Below are 14,230 nucleotides of genomic sequence, written 5' to 3'. Positions count from 1 at the left end.
CAAATTCAATCCATCGCATGAAGAAATACAAAGTATTGGGGAAAAGTACGAGAACCTGAATGACTGTAAAACATGGTGGTGTCAGCATCATGCTGTGGAGACAGTGAAGCTGCTATGAGTTGGTTTTTAGACTTTTGTTTGTAGAAATCTTTGAAAACCATATTTCAATTTTGTGTTGGTTAGAGACACAATTTTAATAATTTAACATGTTATTGTATTAGTACTTGTTTGTACGTTTTAATACTTGTATCCTAAAAATCTGTTTCATGGCTGCAGGTTGTAATCAGTACTGCACATGAATTTTTCTTTATTAATGTATTTGCTGATTATGTATTATGTGTCGACTTCCTGTGGAGCCACTTTCAGCAGTAGCAAGTAGAAATTATTCCCAGATGTTGGGTGCGAAGCCACCTCCTAAACGTTCTTAACAACTGCACAATTAAGTTTTTATTTGTTTCTTTTCCTCCAGAATTAGAAACTGTATCGACTCAAATTAAGAGCTAATTATATGCTTATTAACAGTAATAGCATTCTGTGCCGCAGCTCTGGAAAGCAGCACATCCCCTCGATCCTTCCTGTCATCTTCATCAGGTCTCTGTGACTCTTTTCCAGGACGGCGACGCGGCGGGAGCCACGGCTCTTCACCTGGCAGCTCGGTTTGGCCGTGTGGAGGTGACCGAGTGGCTCCTGTCGGTTGGAGGAGTGGCCACCGCTCAGACAAACTGTGGAGCGGTACCAGCTCACTACGCTGCAGCCAACGGGGGTCTCACCTGCCTCCAGCTTCTCCTCCAGGAGGCGCCCAGGTGAGGATTGTGCGTTTCCAACCGCGCTGCAGCAGTCTGTGCTCCAGATTTTAACGAGGCGTTCAAAGACTTGTGGAAATCCTGGGGGGAAAAAAAATGTAGAATGATTTTCCCCCAAAAAAATCCTCATTCTGACTGGATCAAGCTTTTTTCTTTCTATAATTTTCACAATCACATTCAGGGAAATTTTGAACTTTAATATGATTTAAAGTGTCCGTTTGGTAACACTTTATTCGAGGGGGCGTGCGTAAGACTAACATAACATTGTCATAAACATGACATGAAGATGAAGGAGTCTTCATGAATATTTATGACTGCTCTCATGAAGTATTGTTTGGTAAATAGTGATACTTTTAATGCAAAGTTGACACTTTGAATTCACTTTTAATGCAACTTTTTAGTCCGTTTTTTTTTTTACCAAAAAACACTAAACGACAACTCTCATAAACATTCATGAAGACTTCTGCATGTTCATGATCCATGTTTATTACAGAGTCATGTCAGTCTCATGCACTGCCCTTCAAATAAAGAGTTATCTGTTTGTAATGGAGGCTGTTCCAGTCCGTTGACCTCTCTACCGTACTGTCCGACCGGGTCCGACTGGGTGGTCCGACCGGGTCCGACCTCAGCATTTTGTTGTTTCACAATTTGTGGGAAGTCTGCAAACTAAAAACTAACTAGATGAATGTTTCAAATGTTATAGCAGCTCATGGAAAATATACAAACAAGGGATCCTAACAAAGCTGGAAGTTCAACACAGATTATTTTCAAAAGACATTTATTCTCATCCTGTTTTCTTCGAGTGTTAAGATATACAAATAGTAATTCTGAATGTATAGAAATATATATACATGTTATTTAGAATTTTTTATCTGGAACTGAAGTCCTTTTGTTAAATGAGTTTGAATAATTATCATTGCTTTCTTTTATTTTTTTGGCACTTTTATTTTAGTGCCATTATCAGCTCCCGGAGTGTTATTCTTGCATTTTTTTAAAAATGGTGTAAAGATTAGATTTTTCTCCAATTATTTCTAAATATTCTTATTATCAAACCGGTTTAAATGCCTTGGAAATTATCATCTGTCTTTCCACTGGTTTAAAAATCTGAAACTCAGTACTTAGAGCTTAAACCTCTATGGTTTTTCAGAAGGCAGGATGAGCGGTCAGGCCACACTGGGCCGTCCGTGGCTCTGTTTCAGTGGACGTGACCTCCCAGTGACCCCAGCCTGTCGTCAGGTCAAACTGATGAAGTGAAAGGACGAGTGTCAGGAGAGAGAGGCTGCTGTGAGGTTGGAGGATAACGTTCCCCTTTTTTAAACAATTAAAAAAGGGGAAAGTCCAATTGAAGTCCAGTCATTTGATGTGGCTGTACTTAAAAGCATGCTGGTTAATGAAGTTCATCCTCACACTTTGAGTCCCTGTTATTTTCCTTTACCAAACATCACTTTGCTTTGGCTGATGAATAATTGAGCACAGTCGCTGAATAAAGATGAGTCACAGCCTTACAGCGTGTTCATCTTGCTGCAGTAGCCTGATCTCACAATGAAACATGTAAATCCAACCTTGATAGCTGCAGCTATCAAGGTTGGATTTACATGTACTCTCATTCATGGCAGGCTCTACTGCGGTGAACTAGCTGTAGCGTAGCAGAGAGAAATATTTATTGACAGCGCTAAGACCCTCCTCCTGGCTCTGATTGGTCGTTTCTAACAGAGCTGTGTATAGGTTCAGATCACAACAGAACCAGAGAGAGAAGGCAGAGGAGCTTTTTATTTCATATTCTCATATTATACTATCACAACACAGTGATAGTTTTAACAAATATGTTTTATATATACATATATATATATATATATATATATATATATATATATATATATATCTGTGTAAATAGCAGAGGAGCCAAACACCAACTCCTCGTAGACCGCACAGTTGCCCGAGACTGCAAAACCCGACACACCAACCTGTGCATGGCTTGGATTGATTACAAGAAAGCCTATGACTCAATGCCGCATACTTGGATCATTGAATGCTTAGAGATGTATAACATCAACAGGACTCTGAGAGCCTTCATTGCAAACTCGATGAAGCTGTGGAAAACCACCCTTGAAGCCAACTGCAAACCACTTGCACAAGTGTCCATCAAATGTGGCATATACCAAGGAGATGCTCTGTCCCCGCTACTGTTCTGCATAGGCCTGAACCCCCTCAGCCAAGTTATCAACAAGACTGGCTACGGATACAGACTCAAAAATGGGGCCAATATCAGTCACCTACTCTACATGGATGACATCAAGCTGTACGCCAAGTGTGAGCGAGACATCGACTCACTGATCCACACCACCAGGATCTACAGCACTGACATTGGGATGTCATTCGGACTAGAGAAATGTGGTCGGCTGGTCACAAAGAGGGGGAAGGTCATCCACACAGAAGGGGTCTCACTCCCAGAAGGAACAATAGCAGACATAGAGGACAGTTACAAGTACCTAGGTATACCACAAGCAAATGGCAACCTCGATGAGGTCACAAGGAAAGGAGCCACAGCTAAATACCTCCAACGAATAAGGCAAGTCCTGAGAAGCCAGCTCAATGGCAAGAACAAAATCCGTGCGATAAACAGCTATGCCTTGCCAGTAATCAGATACCCTGCTGGAATAATTAGCTGGCCAAAGGAGGAGATAAAAGCCACAGATATTAAGACCAGAAAGCTACTAACAATGCATGGAGGGTTCCATCCCAAATCCAGCACCCTGAGACTGTACACGAGCCGCAAGGAAGGAGGCAGAGGACTAGTGAGTGTGAGAACCACTGTCCAGGACGAAACAACTAAGATCCATAAATACATCAGGGACAAAGCCTCAACAGACAATGTGCTCAGTGAATGTCTCAGACAACAGGGAACGGAGGTTGAGGTGCCAGAGATACCATCATGGGAGGACAAACCCCTACATGGGATGTACCACCAGCAAATAACCCAAGTGGCTGATATCAGTAAATCCTACCAATGGCTGGAAAAAGCTGGACTCAAGGACAGCACAGAGGCCCTCATCCTGGCAGCCCAGGAACAGGCCCTAAACACCAGAGCAATAGAGGCCCAGATCTACCACACCAGACAAGACCCAAGGTGTAGGTTGTGCAAGGAGGCCCCTGAGACAGTCCAGCACATCACAGCAGGGTGCAAGATACTGGCAGGGAAAGCGTACATGGAGCGACATAACCAAGTGGCAGGCATAGTGTACAGAAACATCTGTGCAGAATATGGACTGGAAACCCCAAGATCAAAGTGGGAAACACCCCCAAAGGTGGTGGAGAACACCAGAGCTAAGATCCTGTGGGACTTCCAGATCCAGACAGACAAAATGGTAATGGCGAACCAACCAGACATTGTCGTAGTGGATAAACATCAGAGGAAAGCCGTTGTGGTAGATGTAGCAATACCAAGTGATTGCAACATCAGGAAAAAGGAGCACGAGAAACTAGAGAAATACCAGGGCCTCAGGGAAGAACTGGAGAGGGCCTGGAAGGTGAAGACCACAGTGGTGCCTGTGGTCATCGGGGCCCTCGGGGCAGTAACCCCCAAACTGGAGCAGTGGCTACAACAGATCCCAGGAACAACATCAGACATCTCAGTCCAGAAATGTGCAGTCCTTGGCACAGCCAAGATACTGCGCAGAACCCTCAAGCTCCCAGGCCTCTGGTAGAGGACCCGAGTTCAGAGGATAAGAACCACCCGCGGTGGGTGAGAAGGGAATTTTATATATATATGTCTCCTCTTCCATTTGTCATTTGTTAGAACAAAAGGAAGATGTATTTTATTATACATTACATGATTGTGGACGTACACAGAGAGTTTTTGACCATTTGTCTTTGAACAATCCCAGGACTGCAGACTCCTCTGCTATGCTCTGTTACTCCCACTCTCTGGGTTTAACTTTCACAGCCTGTTTTGACATGGCTGTGAAAACAGAAGATTGTTTTGTGTCTTTTCAGCAGCTTCCATGTAGCTTTGGCCAAATCCTTATTTCCATACAAGTCTCACTGGTGACTTTTTGCTTCCAACCATAAACCAAACACCCATTTGTGTTTGTTCCTGAAAACTCAATCTCAGTCTCATATGACCAAAGCACATGAATTCAGTTAAAGCTCAATTGAGTTTGGCAAACTGAACATGGCTACCTTTTTAATGCTAGGACAGAAATGTTTTTTTTTTTTTCTGGCATCCCTCCAAGTAGCTGGCATGTAGATAGCATTTAATGGTTATTAGGTAGACTTGGTGACTCCAACGTGCCACTCTTTGCTGCGGTTCTCTTAACTGAGATTTTTTCCCCCCTCCCTTGCCTTCCTGCTCTGTGTGGTGGCAACATAAATATGGGTCTTTATCCAGCCTCGTGGCCAAAGAAATAGGCCTCTGTGTCACATCATATTTATGCCCCCGAGAAACAGAATTAGAAGTTCCAAGAAACTCTAAACACATTTTTAAAACGTTTTGATTGAAAATGATTGAGTTTTATGATAGTTATATGACTGCTTTATTAGTGTGTTTTTTTTCACCTGAGCTTTTCTTACCACTGAATAAATGTAGTGACAATTGGATATTTCTTCTACTATCACTATTGTGATTATGTGACTCTCATTCTGCTTAGAAACTCAGAACAGGAATATTTAGTTTGCATACTTCACTCAGCTCAGAACAGGAATCAAACCTTTAGAGTAAAAAAGATCCAGAGAAAGTCACTCAGTCCAGAGCAGGGATTAGAACAAAGTTAGAATCCAGACAAACTCTTATTAATTTATCTAGAGAAAGTATTCATTACTTTAGATCAACATTATCAGAATAAGAATCTAGAGAAACTACTAGTTTATAAATCACAGAATACTTATTCTTAAACACGGGCTTATGCTTTTCTTTTTTCTTCTTTTGCTCTTTCCTTTGGTGTGTTGTTTTTCTGTTTCCTTCTAATTCATGTAAAGCACTTTGAATTGCCTTGTTACTGAAAATGTGCTAAATAAATAAAATTACCTTAATTTGTGTTTAATTTCAGGTCATGATCCTGCAAAATTTATTTGATGGCTTTTTACACGTTTATGTTCCTTTTGCCACCCTCCAGTCCTCACACACTAAAAGCCTGTAACAATGAACAACAGAGTTTACTGAACACAAAATGGGAATATTTCAGGAAGGCTCTGATCTCCTGATCCATTTAAAAGAGAAGCATGGATGTAGAGTAGAGGTGGGAGACATGCACTTAGTTTTCTCAAGATATTTTGTGATTTACGTTAAATGTGACGATGAGAGCCAGTCATTAGGCTTTTTTTAGGTAAATGTATAACTGTCTCACAAACAGAAATGTTGCTCTTGAAAAACATTTTGTTTGCAATGCGTTTCTTTAGACACCACTCGCATAGAGAAGTGTGATTTGTGTCACTAAGCTTCACATGGTAACTGTTTTTTTTTTATCTTTTGATGCTTTTATTGAACAAACAGTGGAGAAAATAGTACCACTAGCAATACTGACAATAATCATTGATTGAAATTTATTGTGACAACAATAAATCAACATTCTTCTCATGACAAGAAATGTATAACGATAAATGATAAATGCCTCTAATTTGGAGCAGATACTTTGATATCTGTACTCTCAGGCTGAATCCCATCAGTCTTTCCATTTGTGAAGCACCTCACGCCAAACATAGTACTTGTGTCTCTTTAATTCACTTTACGTCTACAAAAAGCACCCATTTGTAATTTTCATGATTGTTGATGGTTCCTGTTGCTGCAGTAATCGTGCTGTCCGTGTTCTGGCTGCAGGTGTGTGAACTGGCAGACGGCTACAGGGGCCACGCCGCTGTACCTGGCCTGCCAGGAGGGGCACCTGCACGTGGCCCGGTACCTTGTGACAGACCGCGGGGCCGACGTTCACCTGACGGCCTACGACGGCATGACGTGCCTTCACGCCGCCGCTCACATGGACCGCCAGGCCGTGTTGGACTGGCTGGTCAGTGCTGGGGATTTGTCTGACCTTTCTCTGAAGAGGTCCCTGTAATTGCTGCTGCTTTGGTCTGAGCTGCGTTTTGTAAATCTTGTAATTCAGGTGACCTGCACCGACGTGGGTTTGTCCTGCCAAGACAGGGAAGGAGCAACAGCTATGCACTTTGCCGCCAGCAGGGGTCATCATTGCATCTTGGAGAAGCTGCTCCACGTGGGTTCTAAAGTCATCAAAGATTTCTGGGGAGGGACCCCTCTTCATGATGCTGCAGAGAACGGGGAGCTGGAAGTTAGACTAAGCTGTTTATTTATTCGTTGGCACAATTTAAAAGGGATGGGGGGAATAAAGCAGTTTTATACGTATTGTTATTTTCTTCTCTGCTGATGTTGTCTCGTTTGATTTCTCAGAGCTGTAAAATCCTGTTGGCCAACGGAGCGAACCCCACAGAGGAGGATATTGATGGGTTCACAGCAGCAGACTTAGCAGAGTACAACGGGCACTCTGAATGTGCCAGGTACCTTCGTGCCATAGAGAAGAACGTAAGCTTTGTGGCTCGGCTGTGGATTTCGGCGCAGCTTCATTTCCTTTGCCTAATTTATATTTTTAAACATAAACAGAGGTGGGCAGAGTCACCAAACAATGCATCACAATATTTTGCTCGAGTAAACATTTTTTTACTCAAGTAAAAGTACACAGTAGTCCACAAAAAGATAAATACATGTGGAAAATTAAACAAGTTCTTGGTAAGTACAGGGTACATGTTTCGAAATCATTGCTTATAATTTAATTAATAAAATGTATGTTGTGGAAATTCTTAGTGCTAAAATAAAACATAAGTACATATAGTTAACAAATTTATCTATACACCTTTCCAAATATTTTCCTAAGTAAAATGAAACCAACACTTACAGTAGGTAATATACAAAGATTACTGTATCTTCACTTGATGTGTCTTCAAATGCCACATTAGGCTCAGCAGAAAATAACTGTGACGCAGCAAGAGGTCTCACTTTGACACACATTGTAAGCGTGTCTCATGTCGCGCCGACAGGGCAATAAATTGTCCCAGAACTTATTGCAATAAACAATTATATTGTTGTTTTGAGACCATTTTCAAGAAATATAATAGTAATAATAGCACAATGAAGCAAGAACGCTTTCCTCAAGGATCAATAACCTTTACATTCTAATGTTTTAAATGTCCAAAACAAATAGAGAAAACAACAAAAACAATAGATGAAATAAAACATAAAATCTCTGTAAACAAAATTATCTTTGAAAAAAAAAAAAAACGACTAGTTGAGATCAGAACACCAAACTGACAACTTTTATCACTCAGCGTTTGGTGAAAAGAGGAAAACAATAAATCAAATAAAAATGATTGAGGTTTTTTTTTATTATTATTTATTATGTGATTAACTATTGTTTATTGTTACAGGCCTACTGTCATAAATGTTTGGTTAAAACAAGCTTGATCTTCATTCAGTAAAGTTACTCGCTGTTGGTAAAGAAGCCAGAATTTTTTCTCAGTTAAGAGTAGTACAGCTGAAAATGAGCCTACTAGGCTAAACTGGCATTTATATTAATGTATATTAATATGTATTGCCTTTGTATATTTTAAATAAATGAGGTATGGTGCAATAAAACTTCTCATAACTTAGTTACTCAAATAAATCTAAGTATATAAAAGTCCACCACACTAGAGGTACACCAATGAATCTCACTGCAAGTATGTCAACAATATATGTATTAATACCTTTATTTTTAACAACAGTAGTAAATAAGAAAATAGACATTACAGCGTTTTCCCCTGCGACTGTATATTTTAAACAGAAATACTTGACTGCTGCTTTCTGAGGGGATTTGAAAGAATATCAAACAAACAAAATACATTGGATGACACATTCTTATATGTAAAATACTTTTAATTGAGAGACACACTAATCGCTTCATTAGGTACGACCATTCAATTGCTTCTTCGCACAAGTAGCAACTCAGCCAATCACGTGCCAGTGCATTTAGGAATCTGGACATGGTGAAAATGACTTTCTGGAGTTTGAACTAAGGACCCACAGTAGACTGGGATGGTGTGTAGAATGGATAGTGATTATGTCTCAGAAATGTGTATTTGTGATGCACAGTTCTGAGATAATAAAATATATATATATTTAGCTCTCAAGCCAACAAAATTCATCTGTCTAAAGGGCGCATAGTGTTTGTCAGGAAACCAAAGTGCATCTTCTGCAATAAAAGGGATGTAGTAAGCAGATATATTCTCAGATACACAATTGTAACACTTCTATTGGAAATGTAATGCTTCTACTTCATCTTGTTGAAATTACTGTGTATAGAAGCAACACAATAGATTTTTTTTTCAAGTTTGAGCAAGTTGATGTAGTTTTAAAGCAGTGGGTCCATCCTGTTGGTCCTACATCTGTCTGCTGGTCAGCCATTCAGTTTATGCACAACTATGTCATGAGCTGGTCTGAACAAACCCCTGATCTGTAGAGATTTATGCTGACAATCATCACTCAGGCTTACAGAGAAAGGCCTGAAAAAGAGAGATGATATCCAGTGAGGGGCCTGTTGACCTTAGAGGTCAACAGCCTACCTGAGTTTTGTTGCTGACCATGTCCAACTCTTTCTGACTGCAGTGCACCCATCTTCTGATAGCTTCTTCCACCAGGCTAATGCCTTGTGTCACAAAGCTTTCATCACCTGAACTCATCCAGGTGTGTTGAAAATGCCGGTGAGGTCGCTGTGCTCTAGTGACCTCCACTGTGACCAAATCTCAACCTAACAGAGCATCTTTTCACCTGACTGAACTGGAGACATTTTACAACTTTCCAAACTGGATATTACGCTGATTACCTAATTCTACAATCCAGTTACTTGGGGAATTTGAACTCTGAGCTGGGTTTGGCATCAGACCCGGGATGTACTGGTTAAGAAGACATGGTTTCAACATGGCGACGTCCATAAACATCTTACGAACATTGTTCTAAGTTTTATTTTCCGTAAGCAAACACTACCTTTAATGTGTTCAGTTGAGAGCTACAGGCAGTGTCTGTAACATTGACTTTAGATGCTCTCTTACATGTGTGTCTTGTGAAGCCAAAATGTTTCCACCACAGTTTGCAGCTGTTGATGGGAGGAGCGGCCATATTGAAAAGCTGCTTTGCATGTCCTAACTGGAGATGGTCAGTTGCTTGCAGTTTCCTAGTGGGACATCTGACTTCGCTGGGCGTTTCAGTCGATTTGTTTTTAAATGGCAAAGTCTGAATTTCCCAGCTCCGAGAACAACTTGAATGCAGGATTATCATTAGAAAAAAGTGAACTAAAAAAAAAAAAAACAACAATCCTTGTATTTGTAAGTGTAAAAAGTCTTTTGCCCTTAGTGCCTCAACAGAAACAGCTGGCAGTAGCTGAAATGATCGGCTAACTGCAATCTGATTCGGCTTCCCGTCCTTCACCTGAGTCTTCTTTGGCTTCGATGTGAAACAAATCAGCGCTCCGAACGGGAATGGTGGTGGGGGGAGGCCGGTCAACAGCAAACATCTGGAAAGTCTTGAAGCCTCCGTGAATCATTTTCTTAATTTGTAACATGCATTTGATTCGGGCCGGGCCTGTCACTCCGCTGAACTGCTCCCTTCCACTCTGCTTGATTGCGCTGCTCTCGGTTTAAGAGCTCTAAGAGAATGAAGGATGAAGGCTTTTGTGTTTAATAAGGCATTACGGGCCACAATGGTGTGTGATCAGGAGGAGATCCATTGCTCTTTGCCTCAGAGGGCTTTATGGGATTAGCTCTGGTGTGCGGGAAGCACAACGCTTGTTAATGAGATGAATATTTTAGTGGTAACAGCTTGACGTGGGATTCGTGTTTCTTTCTAAATGCTGACGAATTCGAACGGAGGATTATAACCGATTATGACATCAAGGTTGCAGCTCGTTGGATTGATTTTGAACAGTATCCTTCAATCCCCATAGCGGTACGCTTGCTGAAGTATTCACATCTCAGGAGATTTTTCTCATTTTCTCATGTTCCAAGTTCAAATGTCAAAGTATTTTGTTGCGATATTGTCCGTTTGATGAATGTAAATTGTATACTTTTGTCTGTCCCATCTCAAGAAAAAAAAATTGTCCATACAGCATGATGTTGCAGTCAGTTGGGTTTGTGTGCTCAGAGGGTCAAAAGTTCAAGTTTGGTTTCAATGAACAAGAGCGCATCAACGAAAGTTAAATTTGCAAATTGACGGTGTCATTTTAAAAAACTTGCTTAAACAAAGTTTCTCATTATAATGGTATAAATGTAAAAAACATCAAACACTTTGGAAAGGCACACATTAAGCACAGGTGCACTCCAAAGGAATCCATAAATAAGTCAGCTGAGACGGTTCGTACTCCTCCGTGAAGAGGATGATGATGGTGAATCGGCGAGGCGTGGCTGCCGTGGCTCCAATTCACAAACAGTTCCACCATATAAACAATGGGAGCTAATTGGCACAGGCTGTGGCGTCAGAGGCGGTCGGAGCCGCTGCTACCTGAGGGCCTATCGGTTACCACTCTCCTGTGGCTCAGGTGGAGGGCCCAGGGGCCGAGCCTGATACGGGATCTGCCGGCTTATGTTTCAGTGTTTTCACCGCTCTGATGCCTGGAACCAGCAACTCAATCCCTCAGAGTACCAAAGAGAGCAGGATGCCATCGGCTTCAAACGCTCATCTGGTCCTCTATGTCATGTGTTCTTCTTTTCTTTCTTTCTTTTTTTATTCCAGTGACTTGGAAGTGTTATGATTGTCACCTCTGGGGACTGTGTGTTGTCGGTAGACAGTAGGGTGTATCGTGTTTCTTGGCTGTGTGTTGGTTGAAGTGGATACAAAAGCTGGATGTTAACAAAGAGGTCATCTTGACTGTGGACCTTTAAGTAAAAGTAGGCGGGTTTAACTCCTTGTGATATGAAGGGAGCTGACTCTGTAATGCTTTTAGAAGGTGGCAGATCTCATTTTGCCACAACTCTGCAAAACCACAAAATCACACCAAGAATTTTTGTTGTTTTGTTCAAATATCTTAGTAAACTTGAAAAAAAGACTAAATTAACTTACAAGTAACTATTTGGCTTGTTTTTCATAATCTTCATAGAAAAAGTACCAGTTCCCTTGGCAGATTATTTTAAATATATGTTATACCCATGTTATGAGTGAAATAATCTGCCAGTGCAGCAAGTACTTTTTCATCAATATAAGGTGTTATTAACTTAAAACAAGCTCCTATTTTTTACTGAAACGTTACTCTGTTAGTTTTGTCTTATTATGTACTATTTGCACTAGAAACTAGACCAAAACTACTTGGTAAGATCTTGTGTTTTTGCAGTGCACCTCTAAATCTGGAGACAGAAACAACAGAGTTGTCTGTTTATGTTCATGTTAGGCTCTGCTCTGTCCGTCCTGAGTTTGCATCTCATCAATGGCTCCAATCAGATGGACACCAGCAGTCTAAACTTCTTGTCACACTCATTTGAAAAAATGTGGGACGCAATTTTAGTCAACCCGCTTACTCCATACCTCTGAATAAAATCTAAGGATGTTTTCATGCCTGACAGTTTGGTAGATTTGGTTTGATTAAGGACCAAAATTGCAACATTTGCTACATTTCCAGTTGACGAGGTTTGCTTTCACACTACACTGTGACAAACAACCCATACTAATTGAAAAACATTTTCACCTCCCCGCCTGTGGTGAACTATTGAACGAATTGAAGAAAAACCTCAGAAAAAGACTAACAACTTCCTTCTTCACAATTAGCAGCTTCTCCCAGTAGTGCCAGACTTGCATATTTATTTTGGTTCTGTTGACCCAGAATGCATTGCACTGTAATCCACTTCCTGTTTTTGGAGAGGTTTCTGGACCACTTGCATTCTTTTGTGCATTCAAACTGTGTCAGAGTTTACTTCAACTGAACCGAGTCCGAGGCCTTTATGTGAACCAGAGTTCACTTTTTTTGGTCTGCATTAGAGCTCCATTGTGCATTCACACCTCCTCAAACGAACTGGACTATTTTGACAGTGAACTAAACAGGGCTGGTGTGAATGCAAGTTCAAATCTACCAAGACATGACCTTTTACCCCAAGTGACGGGCTATGAAGGAGAACATTAATCAAAGAAGCAGTCAATAGGGCCGTTGTAAATCTGAAGGAGCTACAGAAATCCAAAGCTCAAGTGGAAGAGTCTTTTAATTATCAGTTACAAAAAACGGTCTTTATGGAAAAGTGGCAAGAAATAAGTAATTGCTGAAAGAAAGCCAACAGAAGTACTGCTTTCAGTTTGCCACAAAGTATTGTGGGTGGTGGAGCAAACATGGGGAAGAAGACGATTTGGTCAAATGAGAAGGAAATAAGTTTTTGACCTTTCCTTCAAAAAGTAAATGTGCATTCAAAACACATCAACTGCATTGAGATTACTCAAGGACTTGTATTTTATACATTTCATTTAATTCCATGCAGAAATGACTTCTCAAACAATTACATGTATAAATCGGAACAGGAAAAAAAAGAACTGGAAGAGAGTCAGGTTCGCATTTCTGTACGACAAAAGACTTTGTGACCGCAACATTCACATGATTCATTCAAGATTCACAGAGATCGTAATCTGACAGAATGCTCATTGTTTGCTCTAAAGTTTCACATCAGTTTCACTTGGATCAGTTTTTCCATCACGTTTACTCAATGTTTAGCCAAATACAACCACGCTTTACTTTGCTTTATAGCATGAAAGAGGAAAATCAAAGTTTCTTTTCCACTCTGATGTTTAACCTTTCGGGACAAATTCTTCAGGTTCTCATCAGGTCTTTGAATTCTGTATATAATCAAACAGCCAAAGACAACCACACATAACATGCTACACGTTGTAGTTTACAAAATCCCTAACTCTAAAAAGCTCTTACTGCTTCCATCTGGGGGTCAATAGCAGCCAGGTGCTGCTAATCAAATGCACTTCATCATATCACCACCAATCATAAACACATGTATAGAGTCAGGTTTTTCCAGAATGCAGCACTGCAACATTCAGCTGTGGGTTAATGCAAGATGGAAAGACAACAACAGCAACAAAAAACAAAAAAACTGGTGCAAAAACCCATTTTCATACTATCTGGAATTAGTCGCTGTACAGAGACAAGAATCTCCTCTCAGACCTTACTTGGCCCTGGTTAGCATGTTGTTCTTACAATCGTAAAACGTGTCATCGAGTGTGATTTGTTTGGTACGGTTGTCAGGAGAAAGGCTTTCATTCTCAAAGTAGAACATGGAAGTGTCGCATTTCATCTTCAGAAACCGTAAGACCTACCCCACAGGACCAAAGTGGAAATGTTTGGTCAGATTCGACAGCAACACATTTGGAGAAAACCAAACTAGATGTTAATTCGAACACCCCATACCAACTGGAA

General features: G+C 40.7%; 1 protein-coding gene and 1 long non-coding RNA gene across 2 annotated transcripts in view; one reads left to right on the top strand and one right to left on the bottom strand.

The window, feature by feature from the left end:
• Positions 1–14,230, top strand: part of LOC129379876 (espin-like protein) — a 29,108-nt gene that overhangs the window by 1,665 nt on the left and 13,213 nt on the right. Inside the window, exons 2-5 of the mRNA XM_055060809.1 lie at positions 613–803; positions 6,616–6,802; positions 6,899–7,081; positions 7,201–7,332. Coding sequence (XP_054916784.1) covers positions 613–803; positions 6,616–6,802; positions 6,899–7,081; positions 7,201–7,332 — 693 coding nt within the window. The remainder of the gene's footprint in view (positions 1–612; positions 804–6,615; positions 6,803–6,898; positions 7,082–7,200; positions 7,333–14,230) is intronic.
• Positions 651–14,230, bottom strand: part of LOC129379954 (uncharacterized) — a 32,364-nt gene continuing 18,784 nt past the window's right edge. Inside the window, exon 3 of the long non-coding RNA XR_008608263.1 lies at positions 651–884. This is a non-coding gene — a long non-coding RNA (uncharacterized LOC129379954). The remainder of the gene's footprint in view (positions 885–14,230) is intronic.

This window comes from Poeciliopsis prolifica, unplaced genomic scaffold (assembly GCF_027474105.1).
Source record: "Poeciliopsis prolifica strain line A6 unplaced genomic scaffold, Auburn_PproV2 SCAFFOLD002, whole genome shotgun sequence".
Lineage (NCBI taxonomy): Eukaryota > Metazoa > Chordata > Actinopteri > Cyprinodontiformes > Poeciliidae > Poeciliopsis > Poeciliopsis prolifica.
Note: the sequence above shows the minus strand (reverse complement) of the source record. Positions and strands in the feature narration are given on the sequence as shown.